Genomic DNA, 24,644 nt, shown 5'->3' on the forward strand with positions numbered 1-24,644 from the left:
CCCCACCCCAACATAGCTACATAAAAGAAAAAAGAAAAATGTTCAAGGAGAATAAATAAACTCAGCAACACCAAACCTGAAGACCTGAACCATAAGAAAAACAGCTAGCTGTGTATTTCAGTAATTCTATCAAGAATTGACTATCTGCTACAGAGCATTGAGAGATCTGGATTATTGATCCATAAGATTACCCCATTTAGGCTTGCCCCACACCTCCCTTCTTTCAGACAGGTGCAGTGGAGTTGCTACAAATGACACCAAGTAAGGTCTACTCTGTTATTTAGTTGTCACTCTTAATGTAAACCATAGCAGTTATTTTTTAATTTAAAATCAATGAATGTCTCAAAGGCAGCCTTGTTTCTTCAGTCTAAATGAGTCATTTGTCTTTGCAAAGCAGAACATTTGGAGTACTACTCAAGGTGATCGTCGGCATTTTCTGTTACTTTCTTCTGTGGTGTTTTGAGAATGACAATGCAACGTCCTAGGAACAGACCCAAAGTTATTAAAGAACAATATTAAGATCCTTTTGTAAGGTGTATCAGAAAAACACCAATCAACTAGATATGTGTTTTAGCTGGGATATTTGCATGGGGAGGAAAAGAAGGGAGACAAATCAAAACCAACCTATCCTGAAGTGGAAAGGATAAAGAAATGGTGCATTTTTGTTACAGGTCTGTCACTTATGATTGGAAACATGGTTTCCCATGTGTTACTTCTGAAAATTTTCCTATTAAATATTAGAAAAGCAGAACCCAAAAAGAAGTCTTTTTGTTTTATTTTGCTTTTTAAACCGACTTCACTTGGTTTATCCCCAACATTTGCTGCAGGCTATCTTTTCAATGGGGTGGCGGCAGGAAGCTGGACATCTTATCTGGAGGGAAAAAAGTAGAAACAAAACAAAAGAAAACAACAACCCAATAAACTCAAAACAAAAAACAGAAACAAAAACTCTACTGAGAACCACCTTGCCTGAAAACCTGGCTTTTGACATGGGCTGACAAGGACTGAAGCAGGCAGTGTCAAACGCAATAACAGTAAAGAGAAGACAATAGGAACTTGTCTCTTCATTGTATGCAATTACAAACAGAAGCTTTTCAGAGAATTAGGCCTAGATAAAGCTGCCCCCTGGATAAAATGTGTTCCCAAGCAGCCTCGGACAAGCTGCAGAAGAGAGACAAACAGACGTGACTATGGGCCCTGGCATTTGGCAAGAACACTCACTGTCAGTTAGAAAAATATCAGCCTGGACAGGGCATCAGCTGCACAGAAATAAAGCAGGTCTGTAGTGTCACTGGAGGAGCATTCCAATGGCAGAGAGAAGGATGGGGGCTGGGAAACCCAGCCCCATGTGAACTTCCTTTTCTAGATCCAAATTACCCTCTCCGCCTTACTTGGTGTCAATATGTCTCAATGTATTAAACTGAACAGACAGACATCAGTATCTAGCTTTTTTTTCTTTAGTACCCAAATGCACAATACAATAAGTATCACGCACTTTCAAGTATAAATGTTTTTTAACGACTAGGAAGATTGAATTAAATCCTTGTTTTTCTGGCCGGGTGCGGTGGCTCATGCCTGTAATCCCAGCACCTCGGGAGACCGAGGCGGGCGGATCGCGAGGTCAGGAGATCGAGACCATCCTGGCTAACACGGTGAAACCTCGTTTCTATTAAAAATACAAAAAATTAGCCGGGCCTGGTGGCAGGCGCTACTGGGGAGGCTGAGGCAGGAGAAGAGCGTGAACCCAGGAGGCGGAGCTTGCAGTGAGCCAAGATAGCTCCACTGCACTCCAGCCTGGGCGACAGCGAGACTGTCTCAAAAAAAAAAAAAAAAAATCCTTTTCTTTTTTTTGCCCCCCATTTTTGAGACAGAGTCTCACTGTCCCCCAGTTTGGAGTGCAGTGGCGCTGCTCACTGTGACCTCTGCCTCCTGAGTTCAAGTGATTCTCATACTTCAGCGCCACGCCCACCCTCCTGGCACCCCCACCCCCCTCCCCAGGGAGCTGGGACTACAGGCGCACACCACCACGCCCTGCTAATTTTTGTATTTTTACTAGAGACGGGGGTTTCACCACATTGGCCAGGCTGGTCTCCAATTCCCGACCTCAGGCTATCCGCCCACCTCTGCCTCCCAAAGTGCTGGGGTTACAGGCCACTGCACCCAGCCAAATCCTTGTTTTTAATGGTGGTGGTTTCTTTCAAAGCAGCTTTTTGTGCATGATCTCTTTGGACATTCATAGCAACCCTCTGCATTTGGTATCGTGGATCACAGCCTGACCAGTTCTCGGCTCTGGTCTTCTCTCTTGATGGCTTTGGTCATTTGACTTCACATTCTGCCCCAATCCCATTTACCTTCTCTTTGGAACAAACCTGACCTTAGCAAGAGGTGGTTTAAGTTTTAGCTCAGTGCACTGAAGTTAGTACTTGGGTTTCAGTAATTGAGTCCAAGCTTTATTCTAGACTTACCCTACCTTACCACAAATCTTGTAGTAACTCAGTTCTTTCAGAACTCGGTAATTGCCTTGACCTCCTAGATGCTCAATTCCTGGCCATGAAATGGAATCTGGTGATGGAAGCTCTTTCTGATGCTGCCTGCCGACCCTTCTCCAAGCATCAGCTGCCCCTGGCTCCTATCCCTGTTCACTGCCTACCTGTTGGCAACTCTTGACTCTATGTTGATTAACCTTCCACCACATGTAGTCTGAGGCTCCACTGCTTAGACAGAATGATCTGCCTGCCACTGTGTAGTTCCTCTCACTGCTTCAGATGGATCTGTCCTGTTAGTGCCCCTTCCACTCTAGTCAGAGGATTCGAGTCCAAACTTCCTTCTTCCCAGTCTGCTTTATCCTGCTACAAGTAATTGGCGGCCTCTTCTGGAGCTACTGTTTATTGTGTTTCCTATGTGCCTAGTGTGAGTGAGCCACTGATATGGACAGGAGACAGGGAAATACTGGGTAGAAGAGGGCAGTACCCCGGCAAAGGTCCCACCCTCAAGCCTGGAAACCTATGGTCCTAAATGAGAATAGGCATTCCTGTTTTTGTGCCCAAAAGTTACCTCTGGCCTGCCACACCTCCCTATCCTGTACCCATATAAACCCAGGCCCCAGGCTCCAGCAGCAGACAAGGAGAAGACAGACAAAAGAGCAGAAGCACGGCAGAATGGTGTGGCAGAGAGAAGAGAAGGAGCATCTGAACGTCAAGAAGATTTTGGCTGGGGATAGTCAGAGAGGAGATCGGCCACTGGATGGCCAAATTCCAGGGGAAGAACATCTTCCCACTCCATCCCCTTTCCAGCTCCCCATCCATCTCACTGAGAGCCACCTCCACCACTCAATAAAACCCCTGCATTTACCATCCTCAAGTCCCTGTGTGACCTGATTCTTCCTGGGTGCCGGACAAGGACCTGGGTACCAAGAGGGCACTGAGCTGGTTAACATGTTAAGCTGTCTGTGGATGGCAAAGCTAAAGGAGTTTACTGTAAGACCCACCATGCCCACTTGGGCTTTGGGAGTCACAAGTATCCACCCCTAGATGCTACTCTGGGGCCAGAGCCCCAAAGTGCTCACCCCTGGCTCCTGTACCTGCCCATCTGCATGTTTCCCCTACTGTAAGGGGTTTGAGGGGACATGGTGGACCAACAGACAAGCCACACCCCTGTCACACCTCCTGCGACGGGGGACAGGGAACACTCCTGTTTTAGCACCACTGTGTCAGAAGGCTTCTGAAGGAGCTCAAGGGCCTCATTTCACTCCTGCTGCCACCCTGCTAGTGCAGGACTCTCCTGACTCCTCAAAGCAGTGTCAGCAGGGCGTAGTGTGCAAGGAGGTGAGATGCAGGGGACAAGGTGGGAGCCTTCAGAAGAGCCAGAAACTTACTGAAATTATGTGCAAAATACATGTATGCATACTTTTCTAGCAAGAGGATGCATGAATTTTATCTGATTCTGCATGATTAATGGAGAAGGTTACCCAAAAAAGAGACTCAGTAGTTTTAAACCAAACTATTCACAATCTAAAATAGAAAATACTTGTCTTAAAATGTCATTGGAATATTTAAAATATGCCATATATATAGGTCACCTTTTAAAATCACGATATCAAAAAACACAGAATAGGTGTGTGCACTAAACTAAAATATCCAAATCAATGAATATGCATAGGCCTGGGTTGAAAGGCATGGAAGACTGTGCAACAAAATACTGATGATAATGATTTGTGTGTGATGGCATTTTGTGGGAGTTTTCTTCTTTACCCTTCTCATTATTACTATTTTTTCTTACATTAAGCATGCAATGAAAGATACAAATTATAACCAGATTAATTAGAAAAGAGAAAAACAATGGTATTGATAAATGTAAGTGGTTTTGGCTGCTGGATGAATTTCTCAAAGGCAAAGTCAAGCTTTTCACACTGGGGCAGCTGTGGTGTAAATTCAAGCTACAGGTTGCATTGGTTTGATTTGCATTTGGGATGAGCCAGGGAGTCAGGACATGTTCCTTCTTGTATCACCATGTCTGCTTTCTCACTAGAGCTTTGAAAAAGTCTGCTTATCGATGTTTGAGAAGACTTTTTATCAGCCTTTGGCATGTTACTTACATTCTCTTTGTCTCAATTTCCTTAACTTCAAGAATTATGATTAGACTAGTGCTTACCTCAAAAGATTTTATTTAGAAATCATTTATGTGAATCATTTTAGCACATGCCTATATATTCAATAACCGTTAGCTATTACTCTTACTATTATTATCATCCCCACCCTACAGATAAGCAGCCCAGGCACAAAAAAGTTAAGTAATTTACCTGGAGTCACAGTTAAAGGGAACAGATGGAAGGCACTTTGCCATACAATGCATGCAGAAGAATGCTTATTGTAGGGTGTCACTAAACACATACCAAATAAACACATAGCAGAGTAAACTCATTACATCTGAAAATTGCCATTATGCTACAATAAAGGAAGAATTAGGGTGATTTAAAAAAATCATGTAGGCATTTTTTTTGGTAGTTAATAGAAAGGTTAACTTTTTCTTCATTGTCCATTTCTGCTTGCTTTAAATGTGTCATAACATACAAGAATGAAACACTCATTTTCATTTCAAAAACTCAGTTAAAACCCACAAGAGTCCTTGAGACGAAAACCCACCGATATTCTGACATCAGCCTATTGCTGCAGTTTCTTTCTTGGCCGCCATTTGGTACTTTCTCTTCAAAGATGTCTTGCTTCCTTCATATGGTATGTTTCATGCTTTATCTAAAGCCTAGAGGGACTGCTAGTCTAACGATATCATTCCTTGTATATGTTAAGAAATACATGACACCATATTCCTAAACAGCTCAGTTAAATATTTCTTTTGTACTGCTTCATTATTCCACACAAATGATAACTCAAAATGGTAGTGGCTGTTTTATGAAATTCAGGTAATTATTACAACTTCTTTACTATATGTAAATGAAGACATTCTCACATCTGGGGGAATGTTCAATGGGGTTTCTAAAAATCGATTCGAGAGACCTGCTGTTATATCTTAGCTTACATCATGCCCCGTATTTTTCCAGGTCCTTTAGATTTTTTTTCTAAACAATTGCTAGTCATCGAGACCATATATATGTGCTAACAGTAGAGCAATGTATTCTGCCTACTTTAAGAAATTTTCTTTCTATGTTTCCTAATTCTGCCCATGTTAGAGAGCCTGCTTTTTTCCTTCAGTTCTTAGTGCTCTCAAGTCTAAACGTTCTTTCTCCTCTTTGAACTTTCCTAACCTCGCTACTCTTCCAAGTGTTTTTCTCCGTATTTCCACATCAATCTGTGCATATTGATGCCCATACCTTACCATACAGTATATAGTATTTGCCTCAAGTTGTTCTAAGATTAGAGGAGACTGTCAGCTAAATGTATATGGAAAACAACTTGAGGCCAAGAACCATGTCTAATTCCCAGAACCTAGCTTTGTTTTTCATATATTAAAAGCACAAGAAAAGCTTATTGAACTAAAACGAATAAAACTACCATAACTACCATTGTCTCAACATTTCAGGTGGTAATCAATCATGAATTTTTTAAAATAGTAACACTTCTTTCTTGAACTGTTATTTAAATTTACTCAAAAACATTCCCTTAACAATTGACAAATTTTGACAAAATATCAGTTATTCTACTAGATGCTAAACTAAATAGAAGGGTAAGATAGCTCCCACCTTCAAGGAGTTCATAGCCTAATGTAGGAAATGAACATGAACAACAAATTACTATGCAATGTAATAAATACACAGGGCTATAGTAGCAGACCACCTCTTTGGGGAAATTGAGGAAAATTCATTTCGCCTGAATTGAAATTGGATATTGTCTCTCCAAGTAGAATCTGATATTTGAGGCATCTTGGAGTATTCTTTTATTCTTCACACCACAGTACCTAGGAAATAGTAGGCACTTAGTAAACTGTTTACCTCATTCTCAGGTATAATTATACATTTCTGGAATCTGTTTATCATTGATATTTAGTGTAGAGTTTCAACAATTATGCTCATTGTAAGTTGCTTAAAAATGATATCTTGGATCTCACATAAAAACCTATCAAAATAGACTACAGATTCAGATGTAATCCCACACTCTCTCTCTGATAATGACACTATTATTAAATGTTTCCTAGGATGCTATAGTTGCCATTTATAATATTTATAATAAAATTATGAGATATTCCTAATATTCCTAACTTTTTTGAGGGAAGTCCACGCATTTACTCATTTTTGGATCTACTTCATCTAGTACACTATATGATATCTGGATGTGTTTGTTGAATTGACCTTTTACTGTATTCTTCCGTTTGATATCTCAGACTCTAAGCCAAGCTCTAAGTTCCGTTCTGAGGTAGCATGTTAGGACAGACATGTGCTAAGTTTTTTTCTTTCATCAGCACAGGAAATAATAGAATTTAAAGAGCAAAGTAGAGAATATATATATATTTAATTTTATTTTTCCGTTTAATACATGTTGGTTTCTTAAGTATTGGAATTTATTATCTGAACTACTACAAACATCCAGGCTCACTGAGTTTTAACTATATAAAAGATATTATGCCAGTAATTTTTACATAATGTAATCCTCATGAAAACCCATTACATATCTGAGGAATCTGAAGTCCAGAGAAACTGTTACTTGTCAAAGATCCCATGAACAGAAAGTTAAGTTACTGTATTTGTACCAAAGCTTTCTTAACTCCAAGGAACTACTTTTCCCCCATACCTTACTACATCATCCAGCTTAATTTATTATAACCTACTTAATAAACTTCTGCTGAAAATGTAATGCATGCAATGCCCTATGCCATCAGACAGGAAATACATTTTTAAATGAGAAATAAAAAAGATACGATGTGCATTTTCTAGGGGTTCAAGTCTATTGATCATGTGGGAAAAATGATTCCAACCCAATTTTCAAAGAGAATCCTCAACCAGCATATAAGGGCATTCTAGGCCCCTAAGTGAGAGAACACATTTGCAGAGGCACAAGGGCATTCAGATGTGCACGTGACATGACATAGCTGTGTCACTCTGTAGGCAATTCAGTATAACTGGAGTTGGCACATATGGAGCAGTGGGAGGAGATGACACCTCTCTGCACACATCAAGTTTTAGTAAATTCTATAAATCTGTCTATTCACAATTATCGAAAATTCCCCTTAAGAAAGTTCTTATTTAATTTATGCAGTTTATTAATCATACTGACAAATTGAATTCAATGGAAAAAGTCCACTCCATAATTCTCTATAGACACAATTCTGGAAGTTGCTCTCAGGCAGAGATGGAGTCAAATGTGGATCCATTTCCAAGGTAACTCTTGAAGTTGAGAGGCCTCACTCATTCAAGAGAGTCTACAATTTACTTGCATAATTGATTTGGCAAATACAGGCTGAAGACTGAGTTCAGCTTTGATTTTCTGCAACATGTCCCATGACTTTGCTTGTCGTGCAAAGTAATATGGTAATGATAATGTAACAGTTCTATATGCTATAATATACATTTTCTGAGTAGGACTACTAAAGAGCAAAGAAAAAATGTGCTTGCTACTTTTATCTCCATATTGAGAAGATAAGACTAAATGTCTTAATATTAGGCCAGAATATCAGAAGCTTTTGAAATATATAAGAAGTTATTTCTATTTTGAAATATGTCAGAGTGTTACCATGTAAATGCAGACTTACTTGCATTTAGGTTAAACTATTGCTTATTGGTGGAATTCAATTGGAAACCTATGACACAATTGAAATGCCATTTCCTTTATGCAGAGTTTTCTGATACCCATTGCCAGAAATAATCTCTTACTCATGGGAGAAAACAGTATTTTCTACCTTAAACTACAGCTATATATGTACACAAACTAATATTCTAGCCAGACTGCATATTCCTTGAAGGCAGTAAGGCCCACAACTGATTTATTTCTTTAAGTACATTTTCCTTAGCAGTTACATGCCTTGCCATATCAGGTATTTAATAAATAGTTATTGAATAAAATTAAACAAGGCATGTCAGGGCTTTTTAAAATTAGTAATCTGTTTTCATGTTAACTAGTATTTTTATTGTGGTTCCAATTTCTTTAATATATAAATGCTTAGTTACAGAACACTACAAAACATATTTGTTCCATTTCTTGGGCTTTAGAATAAAAATATCTGCAAAACCAAGCTTGTTAACTGAAGTTAGTTTTTACAGTATATGCATGTATTTTTATTCTAAAATGTTTCCCTTTCTACATAATTTTGCATTTCACTAAGTGTAACTTTGTGAAAAGAATGCTTTCAGACCCTCCTCCTCCCTGATAGTTTTTGGTAGATACATGTTATATCCATAAAGCTTGTGATAAGTACATGAACATTAATGTTCAACAATTGGGAGGAAGAGGATTTCAGGATTCTCCTAATTCACTTCAATTGAAATAACTGGAAAGTTGGGGAGCATTAGCTTATATTCAGGATAGTTTTGACATTAAGATCTTTGAACCAAAGGCAGTTTATAATTTGGTTAAATTAGGTCTATTACTTGCTGTATTTAAGAGGTCTACTGACTTTAAATGTCTATGGAGAAAAATACTACCCTATAAAAATTAACTTCAAATATAAACTGTCTTTTCCTCTTCTCATTTTTACAATGCTTTTCTTTAGAAAAACATACAAGTCCCTATGTTTTATAAACTTCAGAAATCAAATGCCAAATGATTCAACAATGATCAGGTTAGTCATGATTGCAAAATGTTGTCAATTTTCTTTGCACATAAGTCGATCTACATACTGTTTAAGTGACTATTTTAGAGGAATCAACAGTTTTGATTACAGGCAAGATAACAGATTTCAGAAAGCAGTCAAGTTTACTTTTAAATGGCATAGAAATAAGACTAAAAAAAAATACTGCTGTATAAATTATCCACCATTTGACCTGAGAAAGCTATTTAACCCTTCTATTTCCTCCTATGTAAAATGGGGATAATAAGAATATCTACCTCATAGGGTAATATTGGAAATTCAGTGAGTAAAAATACATCATTAACACTCAATGACTCTTAGCTATTACGGTGTTAGCTATAAACATGATGCGGAAATCTTTTTCTTCAACTAAAGTCATATATTTTAAATTATCTGTTTTTTCATTTCTCCTCACCTACCCATCTACTCATCTTGTGAGGCAGAAGAGCACAGCAGTTAAGAGTGTGGACTGTGCAGCCCAAAGAGTCAAAGTTCAACTCCTGCTCCCTCACTTAACAACTTGGGTGAACCTGGGCAAGTTAGTTAATCCTTTTATGCTTGGTCTTTCTCATGTGTGAAATGGAGATGATAGCAGAACCAATCTCACAGAGTTGATGTGAAGATTAAAGAAATGTGTGCCTCACAGTATGCATTCAATAAATGTTACCCATAATTTCCCACAAAGGAAATTTGTATAAAATAAACTGAATATGGCATAATTTGGCATTTTTGAGGCCCAATCATACGTACAAAACAGTAGAGAAACCCTGTGGTTGAGATCGTATTTTATTGTTACAGTACAAACAGGAAATAGATTTATTAGTAGCTAATAAGGTCTAAATGTATTCTACAAACTAAAATATGAAAGTGTCATTTATGTTAACCTGGCAGAACACAGCATACGAAATCATAGTTTCTCAAGCTGATTTCCCACAACACTTTATATCTTTTTTATGACTCTTAAAATCTACCATAGAGACAGTATAGTTTACTTGAGGAAGTAAAACAAGTTCATTGCAGCTGGTATATCGCATTCAAGGTAAGAAGTAATTGGATATGAGGCTGAAAAAATAAGAAAGGCTAGACCAGGAAGGCCTTGCAAGCCATGTTTAGGACTTGGTTTTAAGGCAATGAGAAGCCATTAAGAATTTTTAAGTAGGCCAGCAGGATGATTTATGCCTGTAATCCCAGCACTTTGGGAGGCTGAGATGGGAGGATTGCCTGAGGCCAGAAGTTCAAGACCAGCCTGGGCAACATAGCAAGACCTTATCACTCCAAAAAAAAAAAAAAAGGCAGGCATAGTGGTGTGCACCTTAGTGCTAGCTACTTGACAGGCTCAGACACAAAGATAGCTTGAGCCCAGGAGTTCAAGGTTTAAGTATACATAAATAGACTTGGGTTCCCCAAAAGTCATTCTGGTTATGATGTGGAGAATGGATAAAGAGAACAAGGGTGAGAGATTGAAAGGAGTGAAAGACAGAATCCAGGTTTTTCTGGCCAGAATGTAAGTTCCTGGAATGCAGACAGAATAGCATCTGGGTTCCACACATATCACCTAGCCTAATGTCTTTTATATACTCAGAATAAAAGGCACTTAATGCTGTGTGAAGGACTGCATGAAACATCATTTTTTTCTAGTAACGGACAATACCATCCTAAAAGAAATAAAACCCTGACCACTTAGCACTGTAATAATTTATTTACTCACTTAAAAATAAACATGCTCTGTAGAAGCCCTGAAGTCTTAGAATTTAACAAAAGAAAAAAGTTATAATTAAGAGTACTCTGGGAATATGGTGGCAATGACACTGTTGTTGAATGTATATAATAACATGTGGCATTACCAAAAACCCCTGGACACTAATACCTAGCCAACAAGGTATTACCCAAACCCTCCCCTTCTCATCCTCAAACAGGTGATTGGATATAAATTATTGGCAGCTATGAGATGCCATATCAACACCTGGGCAGGAAAAAGCAGAGGAATCTGCAAATGGCCCCAAGCACAAGAAAACCTCCAAAGTTCTACCACTCAATGGAAAGTACAGGGAGACAAGATGAACACACATGCTAAACTTAGGAGGGGTACTGAAAGATTCCAGTTTATAAATGAGTGCAAGAGGACAAAGATGTAATAGTTCTGTGGTGTTGGATTAGTTGGATCATATAAATTCTTGAAATTAAAAAATTAAAGTGATTTCCCAGGATAAAAATCCCACACCAAGGAAAAACAGTGGAAGTAGAAGCGAACTGGAGCTGAACAGAGGCCAAGGGGAAAAGGAAACAGAAGGTCTAGATAAAAATACTGAGAGGAATGGAAGAGGCAGACATTTGAAAATATGAGGCCAGAATTTTGACTAGTTTATGAAAATAACAGAAGAGAGAGGTATAAAGCCATGAAATTAGAAAGCTATCCTGTCTCATGTCTCCTTCTTAAAAGTACAGGAAACCTCATTCAGAACAGCATTGCAGATAAATAAATAAGAATGATTATTAAAAGGAAAAAATAAGGTCCTTAGAGACTGTAAGAGTACTCTAGATATGCCCACAAAAATGAAAACTATACCTGATAATTCTATAATGAGTTAAAGGAAATTAAGAAAATGATAGAAGATACATGAAAAAGTCACAACTAGAGAGGTTGAGAAATAAAGGGACTGGATAAAAGGAAGATTTAAAAGAAGAGATGATAGCATTTAGGAAGCAATTAGAAATAAAAGGAAAAAAATCATTTCAGAAATTAAACTAAAAGGAACAGAGGAGTGAGCCATGTGATGGAGAAGTAGAACATGAAAATATAATAAAAATGGAAAAGGCAAAAAATAAAAACTTTAAAAATTAAAAAAAGAAATTAAAAGGATTAGAAAGTGATAGTTACAGGAGATAGGCAAAGAAGATCCAACATAAGTATAATAGAAAATTTTAAAACAACAAAGTCAAAGCAACAAAACAAACAAATATAAAACATTATAATTGGAGAACATCTTGAAATTTATTTTTAAAATGAGATGGTTTGCCTGTGTCCTCACTCAAATCTCAACTTGAATTGTATCTCCCAAAATTCTCACATGTTGTGGGAGGGACCCAGGGGGAGGTAACTGAATCGTGGGGGCTAGTCTTTCCCATGCTATTCTCATAATAAGGAATAAGTCTCCTGAGATCTGATTGGTTTATCAGGGGTTTCCGCTTTTGCTTCTTCCTCATTCTCTCTTGCCACCAACATGTAAGAACTGCCTTTCATTCTCCACCATGATTCTGAGACCTTCCCCAGCCATGTGGAACTGTAAATCCAATTAAATCTCTTTTTCTTCCCAGTCTTAGGTATCTCTTTATCAGAAGCAGGGAAACAGACTAATATATAAAACCATAATAACTAGCTACCAAAAAAGCATAACTTCATCCCTGAGAAAAATCACCTAAAATTATCAACATTAGAATGTAGTCTAGTCAAACTCTTGGCCTTTAAAAAAGGAAAATACACATTGAGCATCTAGGCAAAACCAAGTCACTTTTATGTCTAAGAAAATCAGACTATATCAGCTATCAAAAGCAACGTTTTATACAGGCATTGGAGTAACATATTTAAGATAGTTAAGAGAAGAAAAACATGAGCCATGGATTGCATATCTGGCCAAAATGACCTTTAAATATACAGTTCATGCATAAACTGCTAATAACAAGCAAGAACTCAGGAAATATTGTTTGAATGAGCACTTCCAGAGGAAATAACTAGAGAATAAACCTCAGACAAAAAGAGTACAGAAGCATTGACTTAAGATTTTGTGGTAATCATTGAATATATATTTACTTATAAAACTAAAACTGAATGGACTGAACTAAAACTAAATAAAACTAGAACTGAAAAAAAAAAGGAGGCAGTATAGTACTAAATGGCTGTATGTGTCGGACAATGTACACACAGTATAACTACCTAAAAGTGGATGAAAATACTTGTTTTTTCTTTCTTTCTTCCTTTTTGTGGAGAATGGGTTCTTTCTATATGGCCCCAGCAAGTCTCAAACTCCTGGGCTCAAGCTATCCTTCTGCCTCTGCCTCCCTAAGTGCTGGGATTATATCCATGAGCCACCATGCCTGGCTAAAAATGGATGAAAATAAAAAGTATATACGAAAAATAAAATAAATTCCCTGACTGTCTTATAGATATTAACAAACGAAAGGAGGGCACACGAGGCCAGCTAACTTCAATATTGCTCATAGTAGGGAACCAGCAGCAAGGGGCCTCAAAGAGGAAGGGAAAGGGCCTAAGACTGTTATATAGAGGTAATAATAAACAGGTAATCATTAGAAAAAAAAAAAGCCTTCTTCAAAGTCCAATGGTATACCAGACTGAGAATGAGGGCAAGAAAAAGGAGAAAAAGAAAGGTAAAGGTCGTAAGAGAGGGAGAGAGAGAGAGAGATGTCTGCTTCTCTTAAAAACAGGGAAACAAAAGCCAATGAAATGATATATCGGCTGGGCGCGGTGGCTCACACCTGTAATCCCAGCACTTTCCAAGGCTGAGGCAGGCGGATTGCCTGCGGTCAGGAGTTTGAGACCATCCTGGCCAACATGGTGAAACCCCGTCTCTACTAAAAATACAAAAATTAGCTAGGTGTGGTGGCGGGTGCCTGTGGTCCCAGCTACTCAGGAGGCTGAGGCAGGAGAATCGCTTTCACGAACCTGGGAGGCGGATGTTGCAGTGAGCCAAGATCTTGCCACTGCACTCCAGCCTGGGTGACAGAGTGAGACTCCGTCTCAAAGAAAAAAAAAAAAGGATACATCATAAGCAAAACAAAACCCATTTTGGGGAAGAAACAAATGGAGGGAACCAGGTAGAAGCGAGACTTCTTTGAAAATAACTGCTTGTGAAAATTTGATTGTGGATCCCATGAGTATTTTTATATTATTATAAAACAAAATTAAATACATTAAAAAGAAACCTGTTGCTGAAAATGACACTAATTATACATTGGTATACCTATACTCAGAAACTATTTCAAGTTACTTTAAAACACAGGAAAATGACTGCATATTCCTAGCGTACTTATGGTACGTACCAAATAAAAATAGAAAAAAGAAAAAACACTTTTTAGTGATTATTGTACTGGTAGTGATGATAGTATGGTGATTCTGAGATTGCTGTCTGTGTATGGTGGGGTAAACAAAATGAGTATTCCGTTGTCATTGAGATGTAATATTTTTAATATGGTTGGAAAAAGATTAAAATCAATGACAGAAAGTATAAACAATAAAGTCTTGAATTTGAACTGGAACTATCAGTATGAATCAATATGATTTTTCTTTAAAAAAAAAGAATCCTAACTCATTTATCTGAAAAGGCCTAGAAACACAGACATTCCTAACATCCAGACTGTGGTTTCTAAACCTATTTCCTATTATAGTAAAGGAATCAGCACTTCTTGGAGAAGTGGGTGACTCCTGGTCTAAGCCAGAAAAGGTCCAAGAAAAGCCTAGAAAATGTAAACATACCAGAAAGCAAAGACTGGCAGCAAAGAAGCACACAACTAACTTAAATAATATCCCATTGGCCACAGATGGGACAATTTTAGCATCAATTAGAATTGTAACTAATGGACGAAACATATTAAATGTGTTTAAATCAGTGAGTTCACCTTTGGAAAATGTTAGGAACCAATTCATTTTGAAAACTGACATCTAATAAGGGGAAAGAATCAAGTATTTCTCTTGCTTTCCCTGCATGATCTGTACCTTAAAGTAATCACGTAGTTGGAGAGGAGGCAGTTTTCAAGAGAAGTAACTAGAACATATTAAAAGAATTAACACAGCACTATTTTGCAACCCTTAATGAATAAATCTGGGCAATAATCATCATGGCAAATAAATCATGGAAAGAGATATAAGTGAGGGAAGTACACAGTATCACCTTTGGAACAACCTTGCCAAACAAAACAAAACACCAAACCTGAATCTCTAATCAGTTCTCTAGATCTAAATACCAATTACAGGAAACACAGAGGACAATGGAGTATGTTAAATGACACCATGTAGAGAAAATCAGCAACATTCCAATATGTGAATATCTGAGAAACTTTACAGGCCAAACACCTGATGTCTTCAACCAAAAAATGTCAAGGAACGCACACACACACACACACACACACACACAGAGAGAGAAAGAGAAAGAGAGAAGAGAGAAGAGAGAGCTGGAGAAGGGGAATTTATATATCAAAGGGAATCTGAGAGATTATAATGCAATAAAACAATAAAGGAAATGTAAATATCAATTGCATATACATATTCATACATAAAGGGATTATTGTTATTTTTTATAGATGGGATAATGATACTGAGACTTCGTTTTTTTTTTAAGAAGCTGTTACCTTTTAGAGAAGCACACTGATGTATTTCAGTTGAAATAAAGGAGTTGGGGGGTGGGGGGATACAGATGAAACAGGGTTTGTCACACATTGATAATTCTCTAAGTCAGTTAATAGACACAATGAGTTTATATTTTTGTCTGTATTTCTGTATATAATAAAATTTTCTATGATAAAATATTGTTAAAAATTGCTTTCATCATCCTGACAATGTAAGTGAAAAATCATCTTTTCGATCCTTAAGATTGCCAGTATAAGTCATTACAGCTTTATCAAGGCTTCATGAAGGAGACTCTTCACAATTTTTAAGTGACCAAATGTGAAATTAAGTTAAGTTATCCATGAGGTCTAAATCATGTAGTCTGCATAGATCCCTGGACTGTAACTTGATTTAAAAAGATTACAAAAATCTTTATCTGAGGTTTATTGTCCTTAGAAAGGATAATACATAGTTTTTATTCCATCTTTCTAATTAGTAATTTAAGCATATGTTCAGCATTTAACTCTAAATGTTTGCCTTTTCCCCAAGCTCAAAGACAGCTGTCCAAGATTTGAATGCCAGAAAACATTTAAATTTCAACATCTGTTGAATTATGTTAATTTAGTGTAATATAATTGGGCATGAGTTGGAACTGATCAGAAGTATATGAAATAAACAAAGGTAAATTCCCACCAATATCTTGGTATACAAACAAATCACTAAGGAATGATGAAAAACAATTTGAAAAACAATTATTTCTACAAAAAAAGCAAAGGAAAGGTACTGATTATAAATAAATTGATTCTTTTAAAAACATAGTTCTAACTCTTAGGACATTATCTTGCTATTTTTAAATTGTTCCTGTAATTGAAAGGAAATGAAAATTATCTAAAATGAATGATAGCCAAATATTTGATATTTGAATATTTTTATTCATTATTAAGTAAAACATTCTAATTATACTTATATATGCATTAAATTTTTAGATTGCAGAATAATTCTTGTTATATTATGAGCCATAAATATTCAAGGGTTGATGTGATTTCAGTAGACATAAAGTAGTATTTTAAAATTGAAAGTACTTTCAGTGTGGCAGATGAATTTAACAGGTTTTTTCCTGAGGACTGTAAGGTACAAATGATCAAGCAGCAGATGTTGTTTATTATTTTGCTGATTTAAGATATTAATTTTTAGAGTGATTCTCTTATTAATAAATTAGGACTGCTTGTTTGTTTTGGGAAGTATTCTGGCACATGCACATTGGATTAACAGATCCCCAAATGTACCCATAATGAAGTTATAACCCAGCCTGCAGTAGTGATACAAGCTGCTGTGATATGGGCCTGCAGGTCTATCCTAATCATTCCCTAGGAGAATCATCTCTGGGAGTTAAAGGTTAGTTCTGTGTCCAGGCCCATTTAATCACAGGACCAATTTGGAGAGTGCCAACTGTGAAACAAACACCTGTCCTTAAGGAAATGGACTTTAGAACACAAATCCTTCAGTTAAGGGTCACTGGAACAGCTTTCACATGCTAACTATTTTCCATCCTTAGTGACCATGGCCAAATTCAACTGCAATCCTAGAGATGAGAGGCTGTGCATACTTTTCGGCATTTGAAAATGTCTAGTTCATCTACCAGAAAAAGAGATGATCTAAGTAATAAGAATTTCACTAGTTAGTAGTAGTGTTTTGTTTTTGTTTTATTTACCACCCACTGGGCAGATTACTTATTTCTAAATGTCAAATTCCTTTTTTTCTGTGTGGGCTTTTTATATAAAACTGAAAAGCACCCTCCAAAATTCTAAGTGGCTCATAACTAATTTTATTTAATATAATGACAATTTAAAATAACTCTCTAGGATCATTAGTTTACAATCTTGGCAAGGAAGAATTTCAGGATGCCAAAAGGACAGGAAGCATGAGAACTGGCAATTTGAGAATAGTGTAGTTTTATACAGTACGATAATTTGGTTATATAGAGTAAAACAGATTAATTAAATCCCTTAAAAACCATTTTATGTTGTATATGTGGTATGCTTCCAATTAGTCTACTCTAAGGATCTCTATACTTAGATGCCACTTGAGCTTTCTTTTTAATTGGAATATATGTAATTAAATGCATTCCAATTAAACAAATATAGAAAGTATATATTCTAATTAAAGCAAATATATGAATACTTTCTATTCATTCATGCATACATAAGAATGAATAAAAAAATCTAAGACATTTTTCTATCTGAAAGGCTAAACTTTTTTTACAACAATAAAATCTAATGCTAATTTTAGGTATGGAAAGGAAAAAATGAGAATAAATTAGAAATTTTACTTTTAAAGTTAGTTTAAAAGCAGTTTTAAACCATTATTTTGGACATATAAAATATATAAAATATAAAATGTCAAGTGATAGAATTTGCTTTAAAATATGACAAAAGAGAATTTGTTTTAAAATCCTAAATTTACTAAGGTAGGATAGACAACTTAAATCATTAAAATAAAGCATCACTTACTTTTGTTGATATACTTAATTTTGTTGATACATTTCTGGGAAAAGCAACATTAAACAAATATAGCCTGTGTCATTAAGCGGTACTCTAATGAATAGTTACCCTATCCCAATTTATTAACAGCTGCTCAAAAATGTCATAATTAATAGTTTCATTTATTTTTGGCAAACCTGCAAAATGACAAATAGTTTTGTATCTGTTGCAAATTAAGTCTCCTTTCCAAACAACAAATGACAGTATGGGGAAGACTGAGCAAATTGAATCCTTAAACATCTTTGGATCTTTAGATGATCAAATAAAGAGCAGCCGTAATTCTGTCTGTTACATCTGCAACAAAATACAGTGATCTATATCATATAAAAATGAATGTGTTCTGTATTAATGTAAGTAGGAATGTTCTTTCTAACTTGATGGAAGAGGGCTGACATGAATGTGATGAGATCTGTTTTGTTTCTCTGATTAAATCTATTGTCTTTTTTTTTCATTTTAGAAGTCTCCTTGTACTGCTAATCAGGCAAAATGAATGGAAAAAAGTTTCTTTCTTCTCACTATTAATAGACAACCTAAGAAATTATGTCACATAGAATCCATGGATTATCAAATCATTTGACATTAAGTAGATGAAAAGTGAAAAATATAATGCATTTAGCAACTAAGTAACAGTAAATTAAATATGTTTCTAAAAGACACTTTAAAAAATTAAGTACAATTTAACCATATCAGCAATAAAAATGTTTTTACTTGATTTCAAACTACATGTCAGACTACTAAACGATTTGGCTTTTGTGCTTCATAACAGTAAAGGACAAAAATCATATAGGAAAACATGGCAAATTCAAACCCTCCTCCTTCAGAAAAAACAGTGCCATATCCATAAGAAAAGGCTTTGAATCTAAACGAGTGAATAAAGCTGCCACAAATGATCAAGTTTGTTGCATGGATTCTTACAGCAATAAAGACTAATCATAAACATAAAAATGTGTTAAAAGAGCAAGATCTTCTCAAAAATGACGTATCACTTAGTATTAGGCATCGCTTAATGCATGTTTTCAACAGCCTTTTTTTTTTTTTTTTTTTTTTTTTTGAGACAGAGTCTTGCTCTGTCGCCCAGGCTGGAGTGCAGTGGCCCGATCTCGGCTCACTGCAAGCTCTGCTTCCCAGGTTCACGCCATTCTCCTGCCTCAGCCTCCCGAATAGCTGGGACTACAGGCGCCCGCTACCATGCCGGGCTAATTTTTTGTATTTTTAATAGAGATGGGGTTTCACCGTGTTAGCCAAGATGGTCTCGATCTCCTGACCTCATGATCCGCCCGCCTCGGCCTCCTAAAGTGCTGGGATTACAGGCGTGAGCCACCGTGCCTGGCCCAACAGACTTTCAATTTGGAAAAGCTATATTGAACTTTCTGGTGCTAACCAAAGATTTCTGACATGAGAAACAATGTGACATTATTTAGCTGTAGCTCTAAAATGAGGTGATAGCAGTGGGAAAGCTCTTTCCAATTTTGAGAAGCATAAAATAATATTTAAATACAGAAATATCAAGAAAAAAAAGAGATTGAAAATTGCAGAACCATTCTCCGCGCTTTCTCACCTGTAGCGCTCAAGAATAACTGGAGAAAGAACGTACAGAGAGAGGAACTGGCTGAAATGGCTTCGGCATTGTCCTAGTCCCCCCTAGAAACAGGATGTCCTTCAACTCTTTAGCACAGCAAGTTCTTTCACCACTAAGGTATATAACCCAGGGCATGCTAACTTTCTGGATCCCTCAGCTGTGGTGCGACTGGGCATGTGTGGAGGAAACTATCAGCCCCAGGCAGCTTTCCTGAGCCTTGGGAGGCTGGCTCACAAAGAATCATAAACTTCTGTCCCTTACTACCTATCTGTGAGTAATCAATCTGCTTCATGTAACCTGTGGCACGTGAGTGTGTTCTGCCTTAGTGAGATAAGTTGGTAACTGGTGCACAGTGAACTTGCTTAATAAATCTAGCCATCACTAGTATTTCTGTCTAAAAAACACTTAGGTGTATTGCCTCAAGGTTTAGTTCCGTGTGTGTGTGTGTGTGTGTGTGTATGTGTACGTGTGTGTGTGTTCACTTTAGCTAATAATTGATTGCATGTAATGACCACTCAAAAACCAGGCCTGTTGATTACTAAATATTGAAAATGACAGGTAATAGGTAGTTTTTTTTAAAAAAAAAAAACTGAATATGCTTTTATGCATTTATTTTTGAAAAGAATTTCATGTTTTCCTGAGTTTTAGTCATGCTTTCAAAGGTTTTGAGGTACATAAAAATGACAGAATGGCATGAACAAACCCTGAGACATGCATAAAATATTAGATAGATAAGAGGCAATAAAACCAAGATAAAACTTCATAGTAGGCAAATGGACAGAAAACACTGAAGAAATGGAAGAATGGATGTTAAAAAAAAAAACCCACAGACTTATCAAACAGAAGTATAGAGGGAAATAATCAACATGATATAAGCAAGGTGGAAGAATATGAGACAGGAAACGTAACTCTAGGGACTATCATGCAAAATCTCAGGAAAACACATGAAATGAATATATGAAAATAATGTCATGATGACAATTCTTCACATCACTCACTATCTGACACATCTACTTTATGATAAGGACACCCCTTAGGAAATAAAAATGAAACAACAAACTAAAAGAAAGATTATAAGACTAATATCACTTGAATCAATTAGAAAAATTAAATCCATATTAAGAATCAGTGTTTCTCCCCTGAAATTTGATTATAGGACTCATTATGCATCCTATGTGAGAAGAATAAGAATGTTATTTACAATAAACGTATGAACAAATACAGTGCAGTAGAGAATATTAATATTCAGAATATGATGAAATGGCATGTAATGATGGGTACTGCTTATGGTAAATGATGCCACGAGAGGAGATAGTGAAGCATGAGAAGCAAGTTAAGAAATCCACAGGAACCCTGCCCTTTTAGGAAAAGAGAGAAGTATGGGATACCTTGAAGAATACAGTGTACATTATTGATGAAGTAGAACTTCCTGATAGAAAGGATTAAAATAGTTAAAATGAGCTATTTGTTTAAAGGAAATTATAAAGGTCACTTGTTTGGTATTGTTAAGATATAGAAAGGTCAAAGAGTTGGGAGACAATTCTTCTGCACTCATAATTAAGTTAAAGAGCCTAGATGAAAATTAATGTGAATGTGGCAAGAAAGGAGAAATGGCATAAATTGGACATAAAGAAAACCACCAGAAAAGTGAATTACAGTAAGTGGTATTGGTAAATATGTCCCCAAATCCCTTTTTACAGAGGTCCTGAAAACTCCCCTGAGGAGCTGAGGGTGAGATGTCCTACATTCCAAAGACTAAAGCCATAACTGCATAGCACTTTATTCAGCGCTTTTGTGAGGAATGCCTACGTTAAGGGCATGCTTTAGTCATGCACTTCAAAGTCTTGGCTTTGAATCATGAACAGCGGACCATTTATGCATTTATCTTTTTTTACCTGCTTGGTATATTTTGGGAGTAAATGATCCTACAATTTATTGATTTAATGCATTATAGTTCTCTTCTCTAACCTTTATGTTTTTCTACAAGTTGAAAAAGGGAAGTGCAGTCACTCATCCAAAAGGGGTAAGAAAAGTCAAGATACTATTAAAAATACTAAGAAAGAAAATGGATTGAATGAGAGTAACATAGAAAAATGCATATAAATAAAAAAGGTGAAGAATTTTTATCTTGCATTTAACAAAACTTGCAACAAGAATTAAACATGAGTAGTCTTTCTCTTCTTACACACTTATTTCACCTTTTCAAGTTGCCCTGTGCCTAACATAATTGAAGGCTTCAGAGAGAAGAAAAAATATGCACTCACAAACCAAGAAAAAGAGGATATGAAAGGAATGTTCAAAGAAACAAGAGAAGGCTGGGTGCAGTGGCTCATGCTTGCAATCTCAGTACTTTGGGACTCCGAGGTGGGTGGATCACTTGAGGTCAGGAGTTTGAGACCAGCCTGGCCAACATGGTGAAACCCCGTCTCTACTAAAAATACAAAAATTAGCTGGATGTGGTGGCAGATGCCTGTAATCCCAGTTACTTGGGAGGCTGAGGCAGGAGAATTGCTTGAGCCTGGGAGGCAGAGGTTGCAGCGAGCTGAGATTGTGCCACTGCACTCCAGCCTGGGCGACACAGCAAGACTCCATCTCAAAAAACAAAACAAAACAAACAGACAAACAAAAAATTAAAGAAACAAGGGGAGATCTTGGAAATGAAAAGAGTAAGATAATTTTAAATATCATTAAGTTACTTGGGGCAGAGTGTTGAGAAAACTGCCTCCAAATCTTCCAAGAAAATAATACATAAAACAAAAGTGTAAAAAGTTAGAGGATCATTTAAGGGTGCTCCAATACTTAAAAATTAGGAGCACAGAGAAAATGGCAACCACTGAAAACTGAAAGATATTGGAGCAATGCCTTCAAAATCCTGAGGCAAAAAAATTTTCAAACTGGAATTCAATTCCCAGCTAAATCAATCAATGTGAGACAAGAATAAAGACATTTTGAGACATGCAAAATTCCATAAATTTAACCATCTCTGTTCTCTTCTGGGAAAGCTGAAGAAAAATAATGCCTTTGGATCCAGGGCACATAAAATCCCACACAGGGGATATATGAAGGAAATCTCAAACATGATAGTTAAGAGAGATGCCAGGACATTAGATGTGCAGCAGGTCCAGAGAGCAAACAGTCCAGAATGAGCCTGAAAAATGGAGGGCTCCAAGAGAGATGCCACCAAGAAAAATAACTGAGAGGTGTTTAACTTCTGTCAAGAGGTGTCTAACTTCTGTCAAGAGGCATCTGATGAGTTTAGGGATAGGCACATGGAACAAAAAGCAAATAAGAAACAAAACAATGATCACCACAACAACTAAAAGTGATATATCTGTGAATATCTACATAGATAACCATATTAATGAGAACAATGTATATTTATTTTGTCTGGGAGAAAGAGGGAAAGAAATCCAGATATGAGTGAGAGAGAGTGTGTGTGTGTGTGTGTGTGTGTGTGTGTGTATTGTTGGGGGGGACACAGCAAGAAATCAATATGCACAGCACCTGGGGTGGAACAAGATGGCAGAATAGAAGACCACCAATTGCCACCCCCTCCAGGACACCAATTTAATAACTATCTACACAAAAAAAGCGCATTCATAACAACCAAAAATCAGGTGAGGACTCACAATACCTGGATTTAACTTCATACTGCTGGATAAGGCACTGAAGAGGCAGGAAAAACAGTCTTGAATCACTGATGCTGCCCCTACCCTATCCCCTGGCAGTGGCAGTGTAGTATGAAAGCATGTCTATCCTCTGGGGTGAGGGAGAGCACAGCAATTGTGAGGCACTGAACCCAATGCTGCCCTGTTATAGCAGAAATCAAAACGGAACCAAACTCAGCTGACGCCTGCCCATGGAGGAAACATTTAAACCAGCCCTAGCCAGAGGGGAATCACCAATCCTAGCGGTCCAAACTTGATTTTCTGAAAACCTCGCAACCATAAGCTAAAGTACTCTGAGGCTTTAAATAAATTTGAAAGGCAGTCTATGCTACAAAGACTGCAACTCCTAGGACAGTCCCAGTGCTGAACTGGGCCCAGAGCTAGTGGACTCGGGGGGCATGCAACATACTGAGACACTAGTGGGGGTGGTTAAGGGAGTGCTAGCATCACTCCTCTCCTAACCCCAAGCCGCAAAACTCAAAACTCCAAAAGGGATCCCTTTCCTCTTCTGGAGGAGATGAGAGAGAAGAGCGGGGAGGACTTTGTCTTGCATCTTGGATACCAGCTCAGCCACAGCCGGATAGGGGACCGGTCAGAGTTGTGAGGCCCTCTTTCCAGGGCCTAGCTCCTGGATGACATTTCTAGATACATCCTGGGCCAGAAGGGAACCCACTGCCTTGAAGGGAAGGACTTGGTTCTGACAGGATTCATCACTTGCTAACTGAAGAGCCTTTGGGCCCTGCATAACAAGCAGCGATACCTAGGTACCACAATGAGGGCTTTGGGTGAGCCTCTGAGCCTTGCTAGCTTCAAGAGAGACTCAGCACATTCCCAGCTGTGCTGACTCTGTCTGCTTGAGAAAAGCAGAGGGAAAAGTAAAGAGGACTTTGTCTTGCACCTTAGGTACCAGCTTGGCCACAGGGGCGTGGAGCACCAAGTGGGATCTTAGGGTCCCTGATTCCAGAACTTGGTTCCTGTATGGCATTTTTGGACCTGTCCTGGGCCAGAAGGGAGCCCACTGCCCTGAAGAGTGAGTCTTAGGCCAGGCAGCATCCACCACAAGCTGAATGAAGACCCCTTGGGCCTTAAGGGAACACTGGCAATAGTCTGGCAGTACTCCCCATGGGCCTGTGGTAGGAGTGGCCATGGGGTGAGGATCCTCTGCCTTTGGAAAAGGGAGGAAAGAGTGGGAAGGACTGCAACTAGTGGTGTGAGTGCCAAATCAGTGGAGTATAATAGAACACCAGGTAGACTTCTAAGCTTTTTGATTCTACTCCCTGGCTCCCAGA

At 37.5% G+C, this 24,644-nt stretch overlaps 1 protein-coding gene across 8 annotated transcripts in view; it reads right to left on the bottom strand.

The window, feature by feature from the left end:
- GPATCH2 (G-patch domain containing 2) overlaps positions 1-24,644 on the bottom strand; it is a 194,270-nt gene that overhangs the window by 26,215 nt on the left and 143,411 nt on the right. Inside the window, exon 10 of one of the 8 annotated variants that reach the window (XM_063613933.1) lies at positions 6,288-6,408. The exons of the other annotated variants lie outside the window; for them this stretch is intronic. Within the exon in view, the coding sequence (XP_063470003.1) occupies positions 6,312-6,408 (97 nt within the window). The 3' untranslated portion in view covers positions 6,288-6,311. The remainder of the gene's footprint in view (positions 1-6,287; positions 6,409-24,644) is intronic. 8 annotated transcript variants of the gene reach the window in all.

The sequence above is a fragment of the Symphalangus syndactylus genome, chromosome 19, assembly GCF_028878055.3.
Source record: "Symphalangus syndactylus isolate Jambi chromosome 19, NHGRI_mSymSyn1-v2.1_pri, whole genome shotgun sequence".
In the NCBI taxonomy this organism is placed as follows: domain Eukaryota; kingdom Metazoa; phylum Chordata; class Mammalia; order Primates; family Hylobatidae; genus Symphalangus; species Symphalangus syndactylus.